Source organism: Podarcis tiliguerta (genome assembly GCF_965153285.1).
Source record: "Podarcis tiliguerta genome assembly, chromosome: 3".
NCBI lineage: Eukaryota > Metazoa > Chordata > Lepidosauria > Squamata > Lacertidae > Podarcis > Podarcis tiliguerta.
In genome coordinates this window covers 26,533,466-26,560,916 of record NC_139536.1, presented here as the reverse complement: position 1 = coordinate 26,560,916, position 27,451 = coordinate 26,533,466, and the positions used below count along the sequence as shown (strand labels likewise).

The 27,451-nt window shown below is 39.2% G+C and overlaps 1 protein-coding gene across 5 annotated transcripts in view; it reads right to left on the bottom strand.

Annotated features, from left to right (window-relative positions):
* Nucleotides 1-27,451, bottom strand: part of KCNK2 (potassium two pore domain channel subfamily K member 2) — a 125,565-nt gene that overhangs the window by 19,293 nt on the left and 78,821 nt on the right. For 3 of the 5 annotated variants that reach the window (XM_083433358.1, XM_083433362.1, XM_083433360.1), the window contains exons 4-6: nucleotides 18,879-19,060; nucleotides 17,421-17,607; nucleotides 5,089-5,228 (exon numbers count right to left, since the gene is read on the bottom strand). In XM_083433358.1, coding sequence (XP_083289484.1) covers nucleotides 5,089-5,228; nucleotides 17,421-17,607; nucleotides 18,879-19,060 — 509 coding nt within the window. The remainder of the gene's footprint in view (nucleotides 1-5,088; nucleotides 5,229-17,420; nucleotides 17,608-18,878; nucleotides 19,061-27,451) is intronic. The other 2 variants (XM_083433359.1, XM_083433361.1) reach the window with 1 other exon arrangement.

The following is a 27,451-nucleotide window of genomic DNA, read 5'->3' as shown; positions in this document are numbered from 1 at the left end:
TCACATTGGTGAGAGGTCACCCTCCATAAGAAAAGTTGCCGCTTGTGCTGTGGTGTTGTGAAGTGCAGCACAAAGCTCACACTCAGTGTCACACGCAGGAGAGGAGCCAAGGGGACACTGACAATGATCCACACAGGACTAGTAGCAAGAGGATAAAGGAATAGCATGTGAGGCTGCTACTTCCTCTTTTAGGACAATTTAAACTCACGATAAGGACAGCTCTTATATTGAGAAACCATGAAGATATCAACCTTCCTTCTGTTTACCACTAAGGGATATTTATTTTGTGACTGCTGCTAATGAACTGCTAAGCAGAACTTACAGTTTCAAATGAAATGATCTATTTCTTCCCTCTATTAATTTCTTGTATTGAACTTCTGCTACCTTTTTATTTATTAGTAAATTAGTGAACTAACACAATGATGCTTTACGTAGGACAGAATACTAATAACAAAAATAATTATCTGGCCAAATAACCTCTGTAGTTCTGGACTATTTGCATTTCTGAACATGTCTTCACTACAAATACAAATAACTACTAATATTGGCTTTTATATCTATTTCTTCATTAATGACTCTGTTTTAGAAGACTGCTTTTTATATGTTTTCCTGCATAACTAAAAATCATTACAGTAACAGAATAGGAAAATTTCTTTAAACCTAGAATATCTTTTCTTTAAAGCAGCAGAATTAGCAAGATTTGTTTGACTAATTGTTGTGTGTGCTACTGTTAAGTGCTAGTTTTCATCGAACTGCTCTGAGACCTGCAGGTATTGGGTGGTTGTTGTTGTTTAGTCGTTTATTCGTGTCCGACTCTTTGTGACCCCATGGACCAGAGCATACCAGGCACTCCTGTCTTCCACTGCCTCCCGCAGTTTGGTCAAACTCATGTTGGTAGCTTTGAGAACACTGTCCAACCTGTTGGAATTTGTTAGATCCCAACACAACCATCTCGTCCTCTGTTGTCCCCTTCTCCTTGTGCCCTCAATCTTTTCCAACATCAGGGTCTTTTCCAGGGAGTCTTCTCTTCTCATGTGGTGGCCATATTGGAGCCTCAGCTTCACGACCTGTCCTTCAAGTGAGCACTCAGGACTGATTTCCTTAAGAATGGATAGGTTTGATCTTCTTGCAGTCCATTGGACTCTCAAGAGTCTCCTCCAGCACCATAATTCAAAAGCATCAATCCTTCTTTATGCTCCAGCTCTCACTTCCATACATCACTACTGGGAAAACCATAGCTTTAACTATACGGACCTTTGTTGTCAAGGTGATGTCTCTGCTTTTTAAGATGCTGTCTAAGTTTGTCATTGCTTTTCTCCCAAGAAGCAGGCGTCTTTTAATTTCGTGACTGCTGTCACCATCTGCAGTGATCATGGAGCCCAAGAAAGTAAAATCTTTCACTGCCTCCATTTCTTCCCCTTCTATTTGCCAGGAAGTGATGGGACCAGTGGCCATGATCTTGGTTTTTTTGATGTTGACCTTCAGACCATATTTTGCACTCTCATCTTTCCACCTCATTAAAAGGTTCTTTAATTCCTCCTCACTTTCTGCCATCAAGGTTGTGTCATCTGCATATCTGAGGTTGTTGATATTTCTTCTGGCAATCTTAATTCCATCAGTTCTAACTGTAGCTTCTTGTCCCACATAGAGATTTCTCAGGAGACAGATGAGATGATCAGGCACTCCCATTTCTTTAAGAACTTGCCATAGTTTGCTGTGGTCGACACAGTCAAATGCTTTTGCGTAGTCAATGAAGCAGAAGTAGATCTTTTTCTGGAACTCTCTAGCTTTCTCCATAATCCAGTGCATGTTTGCAATTTGGTCTCTGGTTCCTCTGTCCCTTCGAAATCCGGCTTGCACTTCTGGGAGTTCTCGGTCCACATACTGCTTAGCCTGCCTTGTAGAATTTTAAGCATAACCTTGCTAGCGTGTGAAATGAGTGCAATTGTGCAGTAGTTGGATCATTCTTTGGCACTGCCCTTCTTTGGGATTGGGATGTAGACTGATCTTCTCCAGTCCTTTGGCCACTGCTGAGTTTTCCAAACTTGCTGGCATATTGAGTGTAGCACCTTAACAGCATCATTTTTAAAAATTTTAAATAGTTCAGCTGGAATATTATCACTTCCACTGGCCTTGTTATTAGCAGTGCTTTCTAAGGCCCACTTGACTTCACCCTCCAGGATGTCTGTCTCAAGCAAACGAGACATCCATATCTTTCTGGTATAATTCCTCTGTGTATTCTTGCCACCTCTTCTTCTTGATGTCTTCTGCTTCTGTTAGTTCCTTACCACTTTTGTCCTTTATTATGGTAATCTTTGTACAAAACGTTTCTTTCATTTCTCCAATTTTCTTGATCTCTGGTTTTTCCCATTCTATTGTTTTCCTCTATTTCTTTGCATTGCTCATTTAAGAAGGCCCTCTTGTCTCTCCTTGCTATTTTTTTGGAAATCTGCATTCAATTTCCTGTATCTCTCACTATCTCCCTTGCATTTTGCTTGCCTTCTCTCCCCCACTATTTGTAAGGCCTTGTTGGACAGTCACTTTGCTTTCTTGCATTTCCTTTTCATTGGGATGGTTTTCGTTGCTGCCTCCTGTATAATGTTATGAATCTCCATCCATAGTTCTTATAATTAATTCATTAAGACAGCATCAACTCCAATATTAAACAACTCAGACTTTATGATTAGCAGAGGAGACCCTGATGGCGGTGATGCCTTCTCAGGGATGATTCTTTTGTGTACAGACTCCCTAGTGACATGCATCTGTCTCTCTCATTAACCTTCAGGAGGAATTTTTTAATATACCTGTACACCCAGGCACTTGATGGCTGAAATATATTGTTTCCAGCAACCTTTAAATTATTAGGTATGTGTGTATGTGGCTGTTTGTAAATGTTTTAAATGTGTTTTTGCTTTTACTTGTGCTGTTTTACTGCTTTGATTTTTGTTGTCCTATGCTCCTTTGGGTGGGAGAGATAGAACTTTAATGGAACAACAAGTGATAAAACTGTTGGATTATATAAATGGGGGCAGAAGGAACTGCAATTATAACTTTTATAGATGTGAAAAAGCTTTTGATAGGATCAAGTGGTTCTATCTTTTTCAGGTGATGCAGAAGTATGATTCTGGCCACACAGACAATATAATTAGTGAATGATAGATTGTCATCATAGTTTTACTTGCAGAAAGGAAAAAGACAAGATTGCCCAGTATCATCATACTTTTCCATTGTATTTAGATTGTTTCCTGATTAAGATATGGGATAACACTAAAATGAAAGAGCAGAAGATGGCAAAGCAGAAATTTAAACTTTGTGGATATGCAGATAACGTAGCTCTAATAATTACTGAACCAGAAAGGTCACTAGCTTAGTTTATGAATTTGTTAGATTTTTTTAGAAAAGTAAAGGTAAAGGTAAAGGTACCCCTGCCCGTACGGGCCAGTCTTGACAGACTCTAGAGTTGTGCGCACATCTCACTCTATAGGCCGGGAGCCAGCGCTGTCCGCAGACACTTCCGGGTCACATGGCCAGCGTGACAAGCTGCATCTGGTGAGCCAGCGCAGCACATGGAACTCTGTTTACCTTCCTGCTGGTAAGCGGTCCCTATTTATCTACTTGCACCCGGGGGTGCTTTCAAACTGCTAGGTTGGCAGGTGCTGGGACCGAACGACGGGAGCGCACCCCGCCGCGGGGATTCAAACCGCTGACCATGCGATCGGCAAGTCCTAGGCGCTGAGGTTTTACCCACAGCGCCACCCGCGTCCCTTTTTAGAAAAGTAGCGGAATATAAAATTAATATTAATAAAATATAATTGTTATCTTACAGCTTTCAGGACAACAATTAAGAAGATTAAGAGAATAAAAAGAAAAATCCAGATTGGTGTTTTTAAAACCTGAAATATATGTTAGAAGCAAATATGAAAGCAGAGCAGGAAATATGGAGATTTATTAAATTTATTATTTTTGGAAGAATATCAACATTAAAAGTAATATTCTTTATAAAATAACATTTTTGTTGCTGCATACACAAATAGCTAAAAGAGAGCTAAAAATGGATGCATGACAGTGAATTGTGAATGGTTTTTTCTAAAATAATGTGCACCAACAGGGCTGAAGAAGATCTTTCATTTCCAGCTAATTATCATGTTGATTGTTTGGGAAGGATTGTAGATTGGTATTTTTAACTAAATAAAAATTTCAGAAATCATTTGGTACAATGTTTTGTTGGAAGCTGACAGAAAGTGCTTTTGGAAAATAAAAATAGAAACGTAGTAAAAAGGATTAGTAGTGCCCCCTGTCCCCTGTTTTATGGGAATTTTTAAAAAAACTACTTCTGCATTTCAAAACGCCCATTAACTTTTCAGCTATTTTAGCCACAATTTAACAAAATTGGAAATGACACTGACAAATTTGTTGATTGGATTAATAATGGCCAGATCAAGTTCTTCAGTCATCCAAGGGAAAAGCTGAGTGATACAAGGCCCGTATTATTTGAACATTGTCAAATAAAAGATTTTCTAAACAATTGGCTAAGAACTCAAGAAAGTGGATTGAGACAGATGTATTCTTTGGAAAGATTAATATTTTTATCAGCCACGTTGTCTCAAATATATCAAATGATAATGTATAAGGAGGAGGATAAAAGTGGATTACATTCAAAAATGGGGGGGGGGGATATGGGAGAAAAGATTTTGGAAGCTATGTGGAAAATTTAGATAAATATTCAGAAATCTGAAACAATGTACACCAGCAGGGATGAATGGTAAAAGAAAAATAAATCGCAGCAATATCTAATTATGAATCTATTAAACAAAGTCTAAAATAGCTCTAGAAATGTTAAGATGCTAAAATGTTAAAATGTGTTTTATTATGTTGCAGCTAGAACAACTTGTTATCAGGTTTGTAGAAATGGAACTGTAGACAAGAATATTAAGCAGTTACTAGAGCAGTTTCTACATTCTTGTAGTAGTATTTTGTAGCGCTGTTTGATATTAACTAAATAAAAATTCTTAAACTAGGCTTACAAACTTAAACTTTGTAAAAATGGAGAATATTTGAGTCATAATCAGACTACTTCAAATTCCTTACCTCTTCCTTGGTCTTTTTGGATATAACTCGTAGCCAATCACCGATCATGCTCAGGACAGCAGCAAAATATGCAAGGCCTACAAGGATCCAGAACCATACCATTGGTTTGTAGACATCAGAATATTCGATATCTGACCCCCCTGAAAAGACAAAGTTCCTTTTTAAAAAAATAATAATAATGCACATAAATATAGCTTTCCAATTTATACTGATCATACTGTATTTGCTTTTCATTCTACTTCATGAAAAATATTGGCCATTTCTTTTCTATGAACGTATCATGAACTTTGCAGAACAATAACTTTAGTAGAAAGAAATTCAACCATGAAGCATACAAATGAAAGCCCCAATGAGGCCAAAATTCAGCCAACTTTCTTACCAAAAGCAGGTAACTTGTAAGTTTCATTTATTTTTGTGACAATGGCATGCACAATCTTAAATCTTTCCCACTGAACTCAGTTGCCTGGTTTGAAAATAATGCTAAATGATGGTTTAACATGGCATGTGTAAGATTTAAAGCTCCCTTTTCTCTCTCCAGCTTTGGCATGGCTGAGAGAAGACCAGAAACATGTTAAACTCACCAAGAGTTCCTAATTTCATCTGGATTCAGGGGAATTCTGCCAAGTTTAAACTCCAGTATAGTGAACAGACTGGAATCATGAACCACAAGTGGACCCTAATTTGTTTGTACAAACACAGTTTTAACTAGCTAGTGTGCCTGAGGTTTACAAAATGAGGAAGTTGTTAGTTTTAAAGCGCAAATGAAGGTTTCCACTCTCCTCCTGGCCACAAGATGGTCTTGTGAGGGCTCATTCATATAATTCTAAACTATTATTTAGCAAAAAGCTCAATTAAACTTTAAAATAGCTGGATTGCATCCACAATTCCCTCCCCCTCCTTTTGTTAAGCAGGCCACAGAATCATAGGTAAACTGTGCAACTGGGGTTGCAATCCTATGCTTCAATGCAACTAAATTCTGAGTAGATGTGATACAACTGTACTGTAAAATATTTGAATTCAGACTATTTTTGTATTAAACATGTGAAAAACAGTTTCCATATTCCACATACAGACTCATGTGTCCATTAACATTCACTTATTACCACTGAAACCAATGGATTTTAGCAGGAATGAATTAAAAGCTGGAATCACAAAGGATGCTGTCTTACACACATTCAGCTTGCTCCAAAAACCAGTTTGGCTACATCTGAATACTTGATACAACTACTCAATGCTAGCCCATTCCATACCCATTACAGCAGTCTTTAAAAATCTATGGAAAGCAATTTTACCACAAATGAAAAGAAAAAGAAAGAAGAACAAAAGAAAAAAGCTCCAGTTCTACACTGCAGACAATGGTTGTTAAAGTACTACTATTTGGCTTAAAAGAACTGAGAACCAGTGACAAATAATAAAAGGCAAATACCTGAAATTTCTGTGGGCTAACATATCAATCCACTATACAGCATGGTTCAAAAGTGTGGTATACTAGTATACATTTGTTGTATACAGATTAAAAGTGAAACGAAAATGACAATGGAAGTTTGTTTTAAGGCTTTGTGCATTATAAGCAGGAGGCTACCTGAAGATCTCTTATATCTCTGCCCAATCATTGAGATCTTCAGGGCAGTCTGATCTTATAGTTTTCATTTGTTTTTATTCTTTGTATTGTACTTTTGTAAACAGCCTACAAACTATTATAGTTAAGTGGCATATAAAATGTTTGAATGAATGAATGAATAAATAAATAAATTAAATAGTCGCTACTCTGGAATACATAACCCATTTTAGTAATTCTGTTTTACATTTGCAATATTCAGGGTCACCATTCAGTGAGGGTTTTATATTGACTGAAGCATTTATGGCCAGGGATAAGAAGAAATGATGTCTAGCACTGGGTCTGAATTCATCACTACCCAACCCTAGGAAGCAACGCTATGCTTACTAGATGGGAATTCCAAAGAAGAAGCAAGAAGTTGACTAAGGACACAGGGTTTTATTCAAAAGGGGCAGCAAAGGAGGCCAGGTATTGGTAGTGAGTTCAGAAAGCTCAGGATGAAATGTATATGAGCACCAGGAATCCATTCTGAGTGCAAGGGCTCACTGGAGAGTTACAGAAGGCAAAACCAGGAATTCAGCAAGGGCTGGCACAGTTTCATAAATTAAACTGGGGTAGGGAGAAGGAAGCCTCATCTAGGCTTCCTAGGGATCCAGTGCAAACAAAAAGGTAGGTGCCATTTTAATATTTTGGATATCAGAAATGCCTAAGGCCAACCTTGACACCAGGACTGGCAAAGCTTTGAATACAATTCTTTTTTAAAAAATGCTAAGAAAGTTCACCTCAAGTTTTGCACTTTTGACTGATGTGAATTTTTGCACACCTCCATATTTTCTAAGTTAAGCATTGTCACCTAGTGGTAGGCCAAGCTGACTGCAATGACAGGCACTTAATGTTCCAGGCATTTTGAGGTTACGTGAGGATAAACCTGTCGTGAGTATTTAACACTGCTTTCAATTACAGGGTAAGCAATTTCATTGACTCCAGTACATTAGTGAAATTGTTTAAGTCTTCCTCTTAACATTCTTAGGCCACTGCTGTAGTCTGCAGCCAGCTGGCAGCTCTATCATCAACACCAACCGAATGTAGGCATTGCAGAAGAACTTTAAAGCAGAGGCAAATGATCTGCAGCTAGCCTTCAAGATGTGAACAAAATATATTGTTGTACAATACTTTGACCATTTCCCTTAAAATGCTACATTCGCTAAGGAAACATGCTATCATCTTTCATTGGGGGTGGGGGAACAAGTCTGTTGGAATTCCAGGAAGAATATTAGGAAGCAAAGCATTTGCTCAAAGTATTCATTCAACTTGTTTTTATTATTGCTTGTTAGCCGCCCTAATAATGTAGCTGATGAACTAGCTCCTGCCTTTCAGCATATTTTAGCCAACCAAGTGAGGTGAGTTGTGAATGAGGAGTGATTTGTTTCAGCACCAGGAGTTAGGAATCTCTGGGCCCTAAAAAGCTGTGATTTTCCTTCCTTCCTTTTATTTCATTTCATTTCATTTCTCTGTAGTTTGCCCAGATAGTGCTAAGCAGCAGCAGCAGTCAGTCTGGCCAGAAGGAAACGGCCTTTGCATTATATTATCCATTACTTATCTATTTCTAGTGACCACTGTTGCAACACCTCTGCTCATCATGTGAGTTCTACAACACCTCGATCCATGACACCTCTTAATCAGTATGCCACTTTTCACAGCTCTTCCCTTGCAATAATCTTGCAAAGCAGATCAGGCTGAGATAATGACTTGTCAAAGTCTACCATGAGGGTTTCATGGCAGAACAGGAATGTGAACCTCTGCCGTCTACATCTAAACACGAAACTGTACCACACTTTGCCTGCTTGAAATTATGCTTCAGAGAGAATTAGCTCTAATTCTATGGTCTTTAATATGTTTCTGTTTTCATCTGCTTGTAACGTAGTCTCATGTAGCTTTGTTACTATATTTAGCATGACCTCTGTCATCATGTTGGAAGATGACAATGTACATGGAAAAGCTTTCTAACTTTTCACCTTCACAGAGCAATGTATTTTTCTGGAATTGTTAATGGAATTGTTTCATTTCAAACCAGAAGAGAATTTACACTCAGGTCACAAGCACACCATACATTTAAAACACATGGCTTCCCTCAAAGAATTCCGTAATTTACTCCTTCACACAGCTACAGTTCCCAGCACCTTTAAACTACAGTTCTCAAAATTCTTTCGGAAGTCACATGCTTTAAATATATGGAGTGGATGTGACCTTATTGCACCCTAATTCTTCAAGCAAGGCTATGAATTGTTTCTCAAGGTGCTTTTCTCAGCTCATTTATCAGATGATAATTGCAACCATAAAGATTTCAATGCATCAAAAATGACCTCTTTCTCATTCATGTGGACTATTAATTTAGACATCTACTTCAATTATGGGCATTTTAAGCCAGCAGTAAATAATTTGTTCAGTGACAAGTCACAGTTGAAATGTAAAGAATAATAGATTGAATTAGATTGTTTTCAAAACAGATATAAAGAAAAATGAATATTTATCATAAGCATCTAGATTCATTGGGAAATTCTGTCCTGTAAATGTTCGTACAGGTATTGCAGCATAAAGCAGTTCACCAAATGCAAATTTCTCTGATTGTTGCATTACCCTTTTCTCTCAGATTCTGAGATTTTTTTCAGGCAAAGTACGAAATATATACAAAGCAATCCCATAAAAGCAAAAGGATCCCATAACTTGAACAGGTTAGTCTATTCATTTAAATAGGGAGAACATATTCAAACACATAATCCATTGCTTACATGAAGAAATCCCTCTACTGAAATGAATTGAGTGTTCTACATGCACAAGAAAGCCATATAAAAATGGGAGCATGCATCAATTTTTGGATTGGCACATCTGTGTATAGACATTAGGCATAGATATATTGTATACAGATCTGATCTTAAGATGATTGCATAAATGGTTGTGTTATACCTATCCATGTATACTCTGGGATTTGTCTAAATTATTTTTCTTTCAGTAAATCTCCTCGCTAGTCAACCCACTTTTACACTCTCTGAGATTAAAGAGTAGCTTGCCATTTGGCAGTAGCACATGCTGAAAGAAAGAAGAGTCTTAACATCACCTGCAATTATATACAGCATCTTGCTGGATGAAAGAAGTAGAGATACTTTACACAAGTGGAAATATTCTCATTATTGTACAAAAAGTGGTATCTTTCAGCAACAGACTGTAGAGAAGAAGTGAAAGCATTCCTTAAAAAAAAATAAAAGTGGGAACAAATATATTCCTGCAGCTGAATAATCAGCTATCAACACCATCCATCTTCCATCTCTTTATCGTCTATTGTTATTTCAAAAAAGATTCTACTAGCATTTCTAATAAAGGTAAAAACCTCTCCAGGTCTATTTCATTTATTGATCTATTTGCAAATGCTTCTGCCACTTATCTCTGTAAGGATTCTCTAAGCTTCCTACTCAGTCCTTTCAGAAGCATAATTTTCCAAAGCACATTTTCAAATAGTGGATTTAATGTTTTAATGTTCAAGGATACCTGGCTGGTGACTAGCAGGTTGATTAAAAGTGGTGAGGTGTAATGAAGCAGTGGAACCACAACAGCCTTGACACTCATGCTGGGGCAGAAGGAGGGCAGGCAGGTAAATTGCTGCACCAGCACGGAGTTGGCAGAGTGATTTCAGCAGGCAAAAATATGTTTGGTGGGTACAATGGGGAGCTGCATGCTAGTGGAGTGACACTGGTATCACTCTGTGGGTGAAGGCCAGGAATAGCAAAGGGAAACTTCTATCCAATCCAACTGTTGCCCTGCCACTACAAAGTCCACTGCGAAAGGGTTTGGGGGTTTAATATGTTTTGGCCATCAAAAGGCAACATGGAGAGTTGAAGTGAAATAACATTAACATCTATAAGAGGAGAGGAGATAATATACACACTAACAAAAAATAAATAAAACTTTGGCTGGGCATTTTTGACCAGAGTAGGTAGAAGCCAGACAGCTGTCTTCAAATGCCAGTTCTTGAATGAGATGCATGACTCATCACCATCAGAAATCTTTTCACATATTAAAGTAGCCCTGACCTATGCAATTACATTTGCTTTGTTTTGCCAAGTTATTTGTTCAGGATACATACTCCATTATTTTATCTTGTTTGCAGAATGAATGAAAGTATAAAAACCACACAGGGACACACCTGAGCAAGGGAAGGTTATCCTTGCTGGTTGTTCAAGAAATCTCAGTGGTGTGTGGTATTCTTCTGGAGCTCCTCTCACACGGGGCTTTGGGAAACTACATTAGATGTTTCCACTCATTCACCAAAGAGGAAATTTCAGAAGGTGGTACTTATGGGATACCTGTTGACTCAATGGCTGCTGGCCTATCTGGGTTATCTTAGGTTCCCAGTCTGTTTTCCCATACTACTTAACATCTATGTGAAATGGCTGTGAGGGTTTGTCAGGAGATCTGAATTGTGATGCCAACAATTTGGAGAAGATGCCCAACTCTTATCTCTCATTTCCATCACATTCCAGAAATGCTGTTGAAGTTCTGGAGCCAGTAATGATGGAGACTAAAAAATAAGGCTTGATGCTAAGAAGACAGATGAGATTCTGGTCAGCAGAATAGCTACTCCAGGAATCAGGACTCTGCCCTGTGGTGTTTTCTGAAAAGCACAGATTCATAGTTTGGGAATGCCTATGTATATATAGTATTGACCCTGAATGCTCAGGTGACATCTATGACCAGATGTGTTGATGCCTCACTTAGACTAGTGGACCAACTATCTCTAATCCTGCAGTAGGCAGGTAAAATCTAATTCAAGTATGCCCATTGTGATACTTGTCTTAATAGCATCACATCTGAAGTACTTCAAAGTGTTTCACATGGTGCTGCCTTTGAAGAATGCTTGTGATCAGAAGCATATTACATCATTTCTGAGCTGCATTTCTCCCAGTTTATTTCCAGGCTCACTTCAAAACACTAATAATGCACCTTTGAAGCTCTATATGGCTTGGACCCATAGTACCAAGGACCACCTTATTGAATCTGCAGAGACCCCCCCCCCTGTGTTTCCCCAAATCATGTGTAGCTGAGACCAGGGAGGGGACTCTTTTGGTGATAGTGTCCAGACTCTGGAGTTCCTGTACAGAAAAGTCCACCATGCTGCTAATTCTGTTGGGATTTCACTACGGTGCGTGGTTGACCTTCCTTTTGGGGAAGAAATGTCAATTTTTAGTGCCTTTCTTAAAAGCAGCTTGATTGGTTTTATTCCTGTTCTTATGGATTGCTCTTCCAGTCTTCCAGTCTTCTAATGCCTTTAGTCTTTTATTGTATTTGTTAATGTTTTATAGTACAAAATTGTTCAGTTTTTATTTTATACGAATTACCCCCTTGTACTGGCAAGCTTGAACATTTAGGGAAGACAGGATATAAATGTTTCAAACAAGCAAAGTAAACTAATAGGAGAGAACTTCAAATCTCAATCATATTACTATGTTAACTTGTATAAAATTATCTTTCTGTATACCTGATATGGAGAATTGTTTTAAAGAGCCATCAAAATTGAACCATATGGAGCTTTAGATTAGTTTTCCTCGTATACCAGACCACATGCAGCATGGAAAACTGCTTTTGAAATTGGTTTAATAAAAAATAATAAAAGTGATGACATTAGAAGTAGCTGTTAAAGAAAAAGCTTAAAAGTTCAACTATTGCATTGATATTGCTCAACTGCCAACAAAAAGATACAAATTGTACCTATGATTATTGTACCTATGATTGGCCCCTGCACCTGAGAAGTGGAAAGCAGACAATGTAACACAAGTTTTTAATGAAGGGATTCAGGAAGAAACAGGAAAATTATAGGCCAGCAGTTCTGGGAAAGTTTATGGAAAGCATTTCTAAAGATAATATAAAGAATATAGAAGAATGTATTGCTGATGAAGAATCAATATGACTACTGAAAAGGTAATCTCATTAGTCTTTCAGAGTTATTTGAGAGTATTAGAAGGATACAGCCAGAAGTGACCCAGTGAACTTTGTGTGGCTGGGTTTTGAAAAAAGATTTTGACAAAGGCTCTTGCCAAAAAAGGCTTCTGAACAAATTTCGCAGCCATGGAATAAGATTATGGGTCCTCTTCTTGATCAGCAACTTGTTAAAGATCAGGAAGTAGAGAATAGGAATGAATAAATAAGTTCTCACAATAAAAGAATGTAAGAAGCCAAGTTCTCAAAGGATCTGTATTGGGAGTGAGACTCGTGCAATTCCCCTTGTTCATAACTTTTTCTGGAGTTAGAAACAAGTCACAAGGTGGCTAAGTTTGCAAATGATACCAAATTATTCGGGTGGTAACAACAAAAAGGGATTTTGAAGAGCTCCAACCAAATATTTCCAGACCTGTGGAATGGGCATTATGGTCAAATCCAGTTAAGTGCAAGGCTGTGTGCAGGGGAGCAAACAACCCTCACATCATAGGGCCATGGTGGGTAACCTTTTGAAATTGCGTGTTAGGGGTTATTATTAAGGAAAATAAACTTGCTAGTGTCATAATGTCTTTACTTGGAATACTGTGTATAGTTCTGGTTGCTGCATCTGTAAAAGGATATTGTACAGCTGAGAAAATGGCTACCAAAATCATCAAGGGCTGGATCCGCTCTCCTGTAAGGAAAGGTCCTAAAGTTTGCAGCTACTTATTTCATTTAGAAAAAGGCAACTGGGGATGTAGAGCATGATAGACATGCATAAAATTACCAGAACATAGACTCATCAAATGAAGTGGAATAGTGGAAAATTCAGGACAAATAAAAGGATGTACTCCTTCCCACAGCCCATACTTAAATTATGGAATCTATTTTCATTTATGTGGTGACAACCATCAACTTAGAGGGAGGCAGGGAGTGGGGTTTATTGTTTGGTAGTTTGGGCTGTTGTTTTTTCTGCTCTTCTTTTTATTATGTATTTTGTGTTTTTATCTTGCATTTTTACATTGTGAACTGCCCTGAGATGAAGGATGGGATACAAATTTAATAAATAAATATGGACTGGACAAGCAGAAGAATGATAAAGCTGTCAAAGACTACTAGTCATGATGGCTTTATGCTCCTTCCAGGATCACAGGTAACATGCTTCTTATATAAGTTGCCAGAGAACAACAGCAAGAGGGCTATTGTCCTCATATCATGTTTGTAGACTTCTGGCTCATCACTATGAGATAGAAGCTGGTGGACTAGATTGGCATTTGGAATGAATCAGCAGGATTCTTCTTATGATCCTGGTTTGAAGCGTGTGCCTACACCATAGCTTTCTGGTTTGAATGTCACCAAAAACACATTAAGCAAAGCAAGAATTAAGTCAAGCATATGAAGTGTGTGTGTGTGTGTGTGTGTGTGTGTGTGTTTGTGTGGTTTCGTCTTTCCCTGCACTACCTGTATATGGCTTAAATCTTTTCCATAAGTTGCAAGAGATGCAGACACAAGTCTGCGCCCTCCAAGTAACACCTTGGTCTGGATTGTCTACTGTGACCTATGGAAGATTAGTGAGTGGATCAATTACTTAGTGAGTAGACAAGATTACTTTGGGTACCTTTTCTATTAAAAGCCTGGGCAAAGGTCTGATCAATTCAAGTTGTGTTTGTTTATTTATGATTTGCATTTATAGCCCACACTTTACCAAATGTACCTAGGACAAGTTGTAAAAATATAAAAATTAAAATAAGTATAATGTATAATTAAAAGCATAAAAGAAAAACCACAAACTCTCTCACTCACAGACACACAGATATAATGTATACTCTTAAAGCATACAGTATGAAGTGATCCATTTTATTTCATCTAAAGGAGACACTATGTCAGAACAGTCTCAGTCAGCTTTGATGCCGATCTAGACTACTCTTACCAATAAAGTTGTGACCTGTTCAGCATCCTGTCACGGCTAAAATGGCTGCTGTTTCTTTAATGCGAATAAAGCTGGGTCAGCATGACTCAGCAGCTTGCACCAGGTTGCATATATAGAATGAGAAATGCTAGTTTGTTGCTGAGGCTGGTGTTTGGGTTGGTTGGTTGGTTAGTGCTGGTGTGCATAGTTATTCAGTCGTGTTTTGCACAAAGACTTTTAAGAATAAAACTCTGCAAGGATATTCTCGTGGACTCTTTTATGCAGACAAGGGTCCGAGGACCAGGCTGAAGAGACAAAGGGAGGTCGGAACCCTTTCCTTCTTTTTTTGCTTTTTACAAACACTGACACATCCATGTTTAGCCTGGTCTCTTCTGCAAAAGAACCTGACAGTTAGTTCCTAAAAAGAATACTTTGGCACTTGGGAATTTGAAATCCTGCTGTGGACCCCTTCAGACTGATATTTTATTGCAGGTGAAGTCTGCAACCATGGCTTTGGCCTAATAACTGTCCATTAGTGGTGATTGTACTCTGCTTCAGTTTATTCTGCAATGCTTCCCCAATGCTACCACATTATTGCTGTCCAGAGGGTCTACAGTGCAGTGAACGTGGGACAAAAATTAACCAGAGCATTTGCGGTGTAACCTTTAAGGGATTTCAGCAGAAAGTTACAGGATATGCATGGATTGGAAACGAAACAGTGTAACCACCCCAAAGCAATTGCATGTGCATTGAAAACTGGGTCACATGTGACTGCCCCCATGAGCACACACTCTGATGCATAGTATAGCATCATGAGCACATACTATGATGCATGTGCAATTAAAAAAAAATGCCAGGAAGGGTCCTTTGTAGTTCTTACTTTAAGTCTTCCACTTTTTACTTTTTGGTAGAGAGTCAAACCAACAGTGCAGATCATTAGGTCCAGTCGTGGCTGACTCTGGGGTTGCAGCGCTCATCTCGCTTTATTGGCCAAGGGAGCCGGCGTAAAGCTTCCGGGTCATGTGGCCAGCATGACTAAGCCGCTTCTGGTGAACCAGAGCAGCGCACGGAAATGCCGTTTACCTTCCCGCTGGAGAAGTACCTATTTATCTACTTGCACTTCGTGCTTTCAAACTGCTAGGTTGGCAGGAGCAGGGACCGAGCAATGGGAGCTCACCCCGTCACAGGGATTCGAACCGCTGACCTTCTGATCGGCAATTGCTAGGCTCTGTGGTTTAACCCACAGCGCCACCCGCGTCCCTAGATAGCAGTATAGTTAGCAGCAAAATCCATATGAAGCTGCCACTGAATCAAGGCTATTGGTTCATTTAGTTCAGTACTGTTTTTACTGACCGGATTTCAGGCAAGGAATCTCTCTCTGCCCTCTCTGGAGATCCCTGGGATTGAAGCTGGGAGCTGTTACATGCAAAGCAGATGGTCTACCACTGAGCCACAGAGAGAATCCCAATGTACGGAGGTCTACATCAGGATATTTTTTTAAAAAATAGTCTTTTCTTGATATGACACTAAAACTGTATGAAGATTTTTTGCATCAAGTGGTCCATGAAGTGGAAAATGAGCAAAAAATTATACTAACAGAAATTACTAACATACTCTATGTTCTAGTCAATGTTCTACAGTTAAGTGAGCCTTTGCACATAATGTTCCTACTGTAAACATAACCAAGGTAAGCATTGCATTGCATAAAAGCAAGATAAAAATACCAGTTCTATGGCTTTCAATAATATACCAGTTTTGATAGAACACCAGCCAGGAGAATAGATGCCTTTGGGAATGATTTATGCTTCCTTCTTTGTTGGTTTTATCGACATAACCATACCATGGTCCATTCTTGTCTATGGGGATCACAGTTTTTTGAGCATGGAAATAGAATCCCAATGTCATTTTTGTATAATATGTGCATATGAAAGCAGATAAAGGAATCAAGTTTTTCATGCATGTTTCATACAAGAAGAAAATGACAGCAATAGGACATTTTCACATTTTAAAACATACACATTTCAGTAGTCGAGTATGAGCCTATATAGATGAAAACATTATGACATATTCTCATATGTCAGAGTCTATATTTCAAAAGCCTTTCAGGTCTTTTTGATAATGTTTTATAGAGATAGTTGAGGCAGTTGGTTGGTTGTATTTTGCTGCTGATAGCCTGGTATCCAATATTTTAATGTTTTTCTTATTTTGTTTGTTTATTACACTTGTATAGTGCCTTTCATTCGTAGAGCTCAGGACGGTTCGCAGCATAAAAATACAAGATAACACCACAACATACATTTCTTAGTTGTTGTGGCTGTATATTCCATGTTACAATCTGTAAATCACACTGATTTTTCTTTTATATAAAGAGTGGTATATAAATGAAATAACAATTTAGTAAATAAATAAGACACTATACTGCTTGGAGGTTGTTGGGTTTGTTTGTTTGTTTGTTTGTTTGTTTGTTTGTTTGTTGTTTACTAACAAGGAGTACAGTGGTGCCTCGCAAGACAAAATTAATTCATTCTGCGAGTTTTTTCATCTTGTGAATTTTTCATCTTGCGAAGCACGGTTTCCCATAGGAAATGCATTGACGGTTTCCCATAGGAATGCATTGACGGTTTTAAGAAAAAGGCGCAAGACGTTTTCGTCTTGCGAAGCAAGCCCATAGGGAAATTCGTCTTGCGAAGCAACTCAAAAAACAAAAAACAAAAAACTTTCGTCTTGCGAGTTTTTCGTCTTGCGAGGCATTCGTCTTGCGAGGTACCACAGTATATAAATATTTTTTTCCTTATATAAATATTAAGGAATAAAATAAATAAATAGTGTACACATCTCTGTATATTTTTAAAAAACTGAAACAGCAGACTTTAGTAAAAAAAAATATAAAAATCTTACCTGCAACGTAGTCACCAAACCCAATCGTTGATAGGGTGATAACTACAAAATATATTGCATCTAGTGTGTCCCAGTCTTCTATGTGCTTGAATATGACTGCAGGGAGAGCAACAAACAGCACACAACCAAACAGTATGAATATTATTGTCGATATGATGCGAATCTTTGTCTGACTCACATTCCATTTCTGGGAGGGGCGGAAGAACAAAGAAAGGGAAAGGTGGGTGGAAGAAGAGAAGAATCCATTATTAGTAAAATAGTGGCTTTGTATGTGTGCATGTATGTGTTTATTAAATGTTAATGTTTTTACTAAAAACCTCTAGGCACAACATTTAAAAGTTTCTAAGAAAACAAAGCATGCAGCAAAACAGCACTAAGAGCAAAAGCACAAGGTTGACGTAGTGGTGATGGGGGGGAACCTTTCATGGGTACAAGGTAAACAAGTTTCAGCAATGAGTCTCCCCGAGACCCAAGGAGACAAGTCTCATAAGAAGATAACGTGGGCTGACAATAGAAATACATGATTGCGAAAAATGCAAAATAAAGTAAAATTGATGTACTTTATTTTTTTATGCCTTAGGTTGTTTTGGTTATATAAATTAGTCTCATTTGAGTTCTACACATTTTGCCTTCAAGGAATTTATTTCCTAGGATAATATAGTGTGATGTTGGTTTTAAAAAAATGGCACCAAAGTCGCTGCAGGAATTCAGTGTCGGGAGGGAGGAATTCAACTCTTACCCTTTTAGGTCTGTGGTCATGATACATAAACTCCACAGGTGAAACTAAAGTAAATCTTTACATGTGCTCTGGGAAGGCTCTTATTATTAAAGTGAGTGCAATGATTCTTGTGCATTTCCCCCCAACTCAAGCGCCTTCTTATTCAGCTTCCTTTTCCCTCCTTGCTCTCTTGTGCAATGTGTTTTTATAACTTTCAAGGCCAAAAGCCCATTGGTAAAGGCTTTATATACTGGTAAGCACCAGGGTTTTACAATTGTCTTAGGCAACTTAGATAGATACTGCATAAAAAGTAGTACAATTCACCCCATGGCCATTTTTCTTACTATTATTTTATTGGGGAAAGTAGTTTTCGGAGGTGGCATCATGATGATGAGGTGGCATCAAGAGATGTTTAGCCCTTTGTGCACCTTTACATCTCTGCTCCAAATAATCCACCCCATAGCACAGTCCTTCGTAGCAGGGCAGCAGCACGGCCAGAGAAGAAATGCAGTAGGTATTGTCTTTGCTCTGGGAACCTAAACATGTACTTGTTCACGCTACATGTAGCTGTACACACTTTACCTCTTGACAACTTCTAAAGCTTTTCCACCACGTAAAATGATTAATTGCATTCTTGTAGTTTTGTAGTGGATCCCGTTATATGCTTTATATTATTATTATTATTATTGTAAATTACATAAATTATTTGTGGTTCAAGACAACATGTTTAGCATACTTACAACAAACGTGTCTTCTACTTTGGCGATTCCTTTCCCAAATATGGTCCCAAGTTGATCTCCAACTCCAGCCAACAGAAAACCAAAGAGAGGAATTCCCAGTAAGGCATAAATGATGCAGAATATCTTCCCACCTTTTGTACGTGGCGAGCTGTTCCCAAATCCTAAATTACAAACAACTTGAGCTGTTGATAAATCAGTTAAAGGCATTAAATTACACATCTAATTTGTACTGCAGATAAGGACACTTTTTAAATGTTCCCTAGGAGTATATATCACATTAAAACATTCATATGGAGATCTTACCCTAATTGGATTGCTAAACTCACTTAAAACTGAACTGCACTTGGGTGTTCTGCAAGGAAACAATTTGTCTTTCTAACACAGTGAAACTGCCACTGAAGAGCCCTGTTACTCTTTACAAATGATATCACTACAGAGGCTTTCTTGGGAAAATTCATTTCAAAGAGGATTTTTCTGGTGCTTTAAGAGAACCAGATACTCATAGACAGCCACTAAATAATCAACTGGCACAATATGAACTCATTATTTTTCACTGCACACCCTCAAGACCATACAGAAACAAAACCCCACCAACTTTACTGAAGCTGAAGATTTTACTTGAACTGTTCACATAATGTATGGCATGTTTTGCTAAATATAATTAATTCAGTGGCACTTGAATTGTATGTTGTAATATACAGTTACTGACTCACACTTGTGTGCATGAAAGGTGTAAGCTGGGCTCAGGTTGCCAATGCAGGTGGAACTTAGCAGGCCTCCTGCAGCCTTTTTTTCCGCCCTCCCATTCTTTTTTCCTCCTTGGTGCTTCCTGGAACAAACAATGAGCCATGCAGCCAGTGGCTCCAAGCTGCAAGAACCACCAAGTGAACAAAATCTCTCCAAAAGGGACATTTTATAGCCTGCATCTTTGTTAACCCAAAGACTGCATGATCCTTTTTGTAAGAAAAACTTTTTCATCTTCATTTTACTGCTAACGGATGGAGACTTGTTGGCTGTAACTTCTAGAAATTCTGAGTAAAACATCCACTTATTTGCAAAGCTAAGTGACTGTGATTTATTTTAGCCTAAGTATTTTTGTGGGGAACGTTTGTTTAAAGGTGGATGAGGGCAGATGCAAATCTAACCAAGTTTTAATGTGCTTAGAGCAATCACCATTGTGCTAACTCTGCTGTAAAAGAGTAAGACTCTTTCTTCCAAACCTATATCTCCAACATCATATATATTAAGGTTGGACCCTTCAGTTTTGTATACCCATCAGTGAATTGACAAAGCATCAACATCTCCTTAATTACTGTAGCAAGTTAATATGGTATAACTTTGGACACTGTAATAAAATGTTTTTGCCTCTGCCTTGCCCACTCTCTAAACTTGGCAGAAGTTGCTCATTTAGCAGCTGTGTGCATATATCTATGTCTAAGCATTCTGTTCAAGTCTCTTCTTCCCAAGGAAAGATAATGAGAAAACCTCTTATACCCCCCCCCCCTTTTTTTGTCTGGTCTGGATGCCAAAACTCATCAAGATTTGCAACATGTTATTTAAGCAGGTCCTGTTCCAGCTAAGAAATCAGTGCATGAAAGTAGACTTTTGTATGTATACAACTTGCTGTATCAAGAACTTCGGGGGGGGGGGGGGAATCAGATACCCATCAAAATCCACATTAGAAATTGCATCCAAATATGATTGCTTGCTATCCTCACTGCATTGCTTGAAACAAGTAGCAGCTGGTACAATGAAGCAGAGTCATGGAGCTACCGTCCCAAAACAGGCATCACTACATCTTACCTGTGCATGACTGGGACAAAGTTGGGACTGTGCAGATGCACTATCAGGAGCACCAGATTGGCTCCATCAGTGCATCTGCACCATCTTAGCCTCACCCCTGCCCTGCCCTGTGCCATTCTGCCCAGGCAAACTATAGTGACACTGGTGTCAGCTCTGCCCTACCACACCACATCAATGAAATATGTGGTTAGATAAATATCCCTATATGAATATTGGTATATAGCTTTTTATGTTATTGTCATTTTTAGAGTCCTCCCTATAACAGAAATTTCTCAGCGTGGCTTACAAGATTATTATTATTATTTTTAAAAAAGATGTGTTAAAAGCAATAAAAGAGCAATACAACAAGATGTGATGCAGCATGAAGGAAAGCTCAAAATCTAAGACAAAAACAGGATAAAGAACAAAGTGCTGAGAATAAAACAAGTAACTAGTTCAGAGCTTTCCAAACTGTGCATTGTGACACGTCGGTGTGTTGACTGCAGTGTGTAGGTGTGTTGTGTGAATGCTCCCCCACTCCTCCCAGGGCTGGAAAGGGGTTAGTTTAACCTACGGTTTGCTAGAAAAACTGAATTACTGTGTCGCAAAAAGATACACGTCTAAAAAGTGTGTCACCAACATGAAAAGTTTGGAAAGCTCTGAACTAGTCACTTGTGAGTTGATATTTTACATGTTACCATAGCTGCTTTGAAGTATAGCTTGAGAAGCATACCTTCATGGTGTTATACCAGTATACTTGAAGGAGCGTCTCCACCCCCATCGTTCAGCCTGGACACTGAGGTCCAGCTCTGATGGCCTTCTGAGGGTTCCCTCACTGCATGAAGTGAAGTTACAGGGAACCAGACAGAGGGCCTTCTCAGTAGCAGCGCCCGCCCTGTGGAATGCCCTCCCATCAGATGTCATGGAAATAAATAACTATCTGACTTTTAGAAGACATCTGAAGGCAGCCCTGTTTAGGGATGTTTTTAATGTTTGATTCTATTTTTAATATTCTGTTGGGAGCACCCAGAGTGGCTGGGGAAACCCAACCAGATGGGTGGTGTATAAATAAATAAATAAATAAATAAATAAATAAATAAATAAATAATTGCATGTTAATATAAAAATGTGTACAAAGAGAGTAAGAAGGAGAAAAGAGTGAGTATATCCACAGTGGTACCTCGGGTTAAGAACTTAATTTGTTCTGGAGGTCCATTCTTAACCTGAAACTGTTCTTAACCTGAGGTACCACTTTAGCTAATGGGGCCTCCCGGTGCTACTGCGCCACCACTGTGTGATTTCTGTTCTCATCCTGAAGCAAAGTTCTTAACCCAAGGTACTATTTCTGGGTTAGCAGAGTCTGTAACCTGAAGTGTCTGTAACCCAAGGTACCACTGTATATCCATACCTATATCTATACATATACATCATTAGTTCACGTGTCCTGTTAGCCACAGGAAGATATGACCTATGACTTAGAATGGAAAAACCATAGTGCTAATGGCGTCTTCTTGTGGTTTGCTTATAGAAAAACAAACCATGAATGCTTGCTCACATGTACATACTGCTAAGTGAAGTATCATGGTTTGTTACTCCTGGCTCTAGGCAGGGCAGAGTGACGCAAGACCAGCTGAGCAGTATACACAGTTGCTAATCACGATGCTGTGCCTCCACACAGCTGGAGGCAATAATGCTTCTGAATACCAGTTGCTGGAAACCACAGGAGGAGAGATTGTGTTTGTACTAAAATCAAATTATGGGTTTCCAACAGACATCTGGTTTGCCACTGTCAGAACAGGATGCTGGACTACATGGGCCACTGGTCTGATCCAGAAGAGCCCTACTTATGTACCTGTGCTATTTCTTAAGCCATGAATCAGGCACATTGTGTCTTCTGTGCCTATATGTGTGTTTCAAGGAGAATGGAAATAAAATAATAAATCAAGACAAATGTGGGTTGTCTAATTTTTAAGCAAAAAAAATTCTGTTCAGTAGATGTGGCATATATAACTGGCCAAAGAGGACATGGCAGTGATGATACACAAGACATTACATTTTGGACCAGAGTACCTAACAGCTTGAGAACACCTGTTGACACTGAGTTTGAGCATCAATTCTACGTTAGCTGAAGCATTAAGCAGCAAATTCCGTGAGGAATTTTAGTTGAGAGAGAACACTGTCCCATAATTACCTCCTTTTAATTCAGCTTGTTGCTCAGCATAGTTTAGCTTTTATCATGATTTGCCCTCTTTCACAGAACCTACTGTATTTCTCAGCTGGCACGTAACATCTCTCTTCTGTTGGAACAATTTTAGTATGCTATATTCGGATGCTGCTATGCTTTGGCACAGGGTTGAAGACTCACTGTGTGGAAAATTCTCTTGCAAAGTATAACTGTCTCATTTTCAGTCTATTACTTGCTTTTAATATAAATCATTACACATTTTAAAACCAGACAATGTTAAGTTTAAAACAAGGGGGGAAGTTACAGAAAAATTACGCTCCATGCCTTTGCAGGAGACGTGGAGGGGAAATGCGAATGACTCATGCTTCTGCCCCCTGGCATGAGCGGTGGGAAGGAAAGAGGTATATCAGTTATAGAGAAATGAACATTATGTCCATGCTAGGAAGAACACATATCTTGCCTTGGGCATATACCTTCCCATCTCCAGGATGCAACAGAAGAAGGGAAGGAAGGTCACTCCATCAACTCTGCTAGGAAGTCAGTTACTGCTTCCCCCTTTCCCTCAACTCCATCAGGTTGCTGCAGAAGAGCTGGGGAGCAGGATTCTGCTGAGAGACCATCAACTTTGGGCTTCTCTTCTGCTTGATCTGCTTCCATTTCAGCTAGCCATTTTAAAAACTTTCTAACTAAGTCTGCACGCACGCTAGCCCACCTGTAGCACCAAAATGTAGTTTTTCTCCACCCAGAATCATTCACGCTCATCCTCAACATTCTGCTTTCAATTTAGATTGATTCTAGATTCTGCTGTCCACAAAAGGTGGGTGTGGTTTCTTGATACATGCTTGAAAACCTTGCCCCTGATTAGGTTATCCACACCCTTTCTTCTCTGCACATGCCCCAGGTGAATGAAGATGGTAGTCGAGATTGTGATCTTGGTATACACCCACCCACAATGCCACTGGGCAAGTGTGGTTACGCACAAACCCATTGACAGAACCACTTACAGCAGTTCCCAAATGGACACACTGTAGGGTAACACTGAATCAACCTTTTATTTAACGAGCTTTTATATTCAGAATGAAACCAGTTTCTCAAGAAGCACTTTTCAGGGGCAAAAAATATGCAGTATATCTAGATTCTGTGTGAACTATGCAGAAAAAACCCAGCACACAATTCTCCATTGACTCTAGAATTAAATGTTGTGGGTATGCAATCTAAGAACTTCCTTCCCAATCCCTTTGTCATGTATTTTATATTGTAAACCTGAGGATAGGGATTGTCTAATTTCAGATTATTGTAAACTACTCTGGGAACCTTTCCGCTGAATAGGGAGAGAAAAATGCTTTAAATTGGGGTGGCTATTCTTTTTTGGACAAAGGACCCATGGCCAAATTTCAGTCAAAAGTGGGAATGGCTGAAGTGTAGAACGACATAATTTTTAGCCCTTTTTCTATGAGTTATGAATGATAAAATTCTTCATATCAGTTAACATTGGGAAGAACTGCTCACAGTGGTAAAGGTAAAGGACCCCTTAGAGTTAAGTCCAGTTGTGAACGACTCTGGGGTTGCAGCGCTCATCTTGCTTTCATGGCCGAGGGAGCTAACGTTTGTCTGCAGACAGTTTTCTGCGTCATGTGGCCAGCATGACTAAGCCGCTTCTGGCGAACCAGAGCAGTGCACAGAAACGCCATTTACCTTCCCGCTGGAGCGGTACCTATTTATCTACTTACACTTTGACATGCTTTCAAACTGCTAGGTTGGCAGGAGCAGGGACCGAGCAACAGGAGCTCACCCCATCGAAGGGATTCGAACTGCCAACCTTCCGATCGGCAAGCCCTGCTCAGTGTTTTAGACTACAGTGCCACCCACGTCCCTCACAGTAAGTGGTCCCAAATAGTGATGCTATCTAAAGTGTGTGTCACACTTGCAGGCTTGCCATCAGCATCTGATTGGCCACTATGAGAGTGGGGTTTAATTGGTTTAATTCACACAGAAATGGGAAAATACCTATGTGTATTAATGAAGGTTTAAAATGGAAAATGGCTAAATGTGTGACGCTAACATTGGGGTTTTTCCACAGTAATTTTCTAAGAGAATCTAAGCGCCTAAATGGGTTGATGATTACCTGTTGATTGTTTTCTGTTACTCTAAACTGAATGTAACTTAAAGGTAAAGGTATCCCTGAGCATTAGGTCCAGTCGCAGACGACTCTGGGTTTGCAGCGCTCATCTCGCTCTATAGGCCGAGGGAGCCGTTGTTTGTAACCTAGTAATGTAACCTAACGTAAAGGTAAAGGGACCCCTGACCATTAAGTCCAGTTGTGACTGACTCTGGGGTTGCGGTGCTCATCTCGCTTTACTGGCCGTGGGAGCCGGCATACAGCTTGTGGCCAGCATGACTAAGCCGCTTCTGGCGAACCAGAGCAGCGCATGGAAACGCTGTTTACCTTCCCGCCGGAGCGGTACCTATTTATCTACTTGCACTTTGACGTGCTTTCGAACTGCTAGGTTGGGAGGAGCAGGGACCGAGCAACGGGAGCTCACCCCGTCATGGGGATTCAAACTGCTGACCTTCTGATCGGCAAGCCCTAGGCTCTGTGGTTTAACCCACAGCGCCACCCAAGTCCCTGACTTCACTATATACTGTGGCAATTATTATATCTGTATAATTATTTTTAAAACACTTCTTGTGTGAAATGATTTTTTTTTCTTTTTTCTTTGTCGATTTTTTTGTCGATGACCCCATGTGTAAAACTTATTAATAATGATTTAATAAAAAAACAGAAATAATGGTATCAGCAGGTTGTGCAGTAGCATAAGTCTTTCCTAGAAATCATGCTGTTGTGATTAACTTAACTTCCTAGAAAAGCACTCTGGATTTAGGGGGGAAATGTCTATAATTACTTTATTCAAGCTGCTAACCATTGCTACTCATTGGTTGCATAAGAGTGACATATAAGCAATTTACCCTGTGTTTGTCCCATCCTCAGTTTTTCCACCAGTTTTAATTATGTGACCATTACAGGCATTAATTTATAGAAGAATCACAAGACCATAGCTGCCAACATTTCCCTTTTTTAAAGGGAAATTCCCTTATTCCGAAAAGGATTCCTCGCAAGAAAAGGGAAAAGTTGACAGCTATGCACAGGACTGTGGGGCTAGAAGGGAACCCTGGGGGTCATCTAGTCTGACTTCCTGCAATGCAGGAATCTCAACTAGATCGTATTGTTCCCTTGAATCACACACGGGCTTCCATTCCGGTCCTGAATATAAATAAGAGAAGTCCTATTGACTTCAATAAAGATATCAAGTGTCCTGTATCAAGGCTGAAGCAATCAGGCCTGAATTCTTAATTCCCTTGCTAGAAGAAATAGTTGCTGTCTTGCTTTCTGCTGCATATGGCTGCAAGTAATGTTACAGGCCAGAAGGAGATAACCGGTAGCTACTCACTCAGGTGAGCAATGGATCCAAACTACAAGAAAGAAGATTCCACCTAAACATTAGGAAGAACTTCCTGACAGTAAGAGCTGTTCGACAGTGGAATTTGCTGCCAAGGAGTGTGGTGGAGTCTCCTTCTTTGGAGGTCTTTAAGCAGAGGCTTGACAACCATATGTCAGGAGTGCTCTGATGGTGTTTCCTGCTTGGCAGGGGGTTGGACTCGATGGCCCTTGTGGTCTCTTCCAACTCTATGATTCTATGATTCTATGATTCTAGGTGTTGTCAGGTGATAAAAGACATCAGTGTGACTTCACATGATTCTTTAAAGTAGCTGTGGGGAAGCTTTTTTTTTTAATGTACCAAGGACTGTGGGGAAATAGCCAAAATCACCTCCCCTTGTTCCATCAACAAGGGTCCCTGCTATATCAGAGTCCCCTTCTGCGAATGAAAGCTGCTTGGATCTCAGGAACCAAGCCAATATACTTAAGCCTTTCAGATCCATTTGATACCTTGCCTACATAAACGAGCTTATCAGGTCTATTTATTTATGATTAAATTGGAGCTGCCAAAAGTCAAGGCTCTCTCTGCAACTGATGAGTGTCAGGGTCAAGCAACATCTGGAGGGCCACAGATTTCCCATGTCTGCACAAGCCTTAACCAAATGATGTAGAGTATGACTGTGCCCTGCTTTCTGGATGTCAGAAACATGTTGCTATTATTCTCAGCTGACAACAGCAACCTATCGGTTTCTTTGAGAAGAACATATCTTTGCCCAAAGGTTGAGGGAAATTGTTTCATAAATGAAAGTGTCTCACTGTTTCCTGTTTTAAAAAAAGAAAGCATTAAAGCCCAGGAGGATAAGGGACATAGCAGCAGTAATTGGACCTAGTGATAGTACATTTTAATGGTCTTCAAATGGCATTATCATGTCGTGAAGAAGAAGAAGAAGAAGAAGAAGAAGAAGAAGAAGAAGAAGAAGAAGAAGAAGAAGTCAACGAAAAAAACATTATACTCCATGCTGCCATTAATCCTTAAAAGCAGGTTTGGTGACAGACTGCATTTTTATTGTTCTCTCGGGGAATAAAAATCTGTTGGCATTTGTCACTTTAAAATGATTTTTATTCTGCAGTGTGAAAACTGAAAGCATTCAGAAATCAAATCTCCTTTTT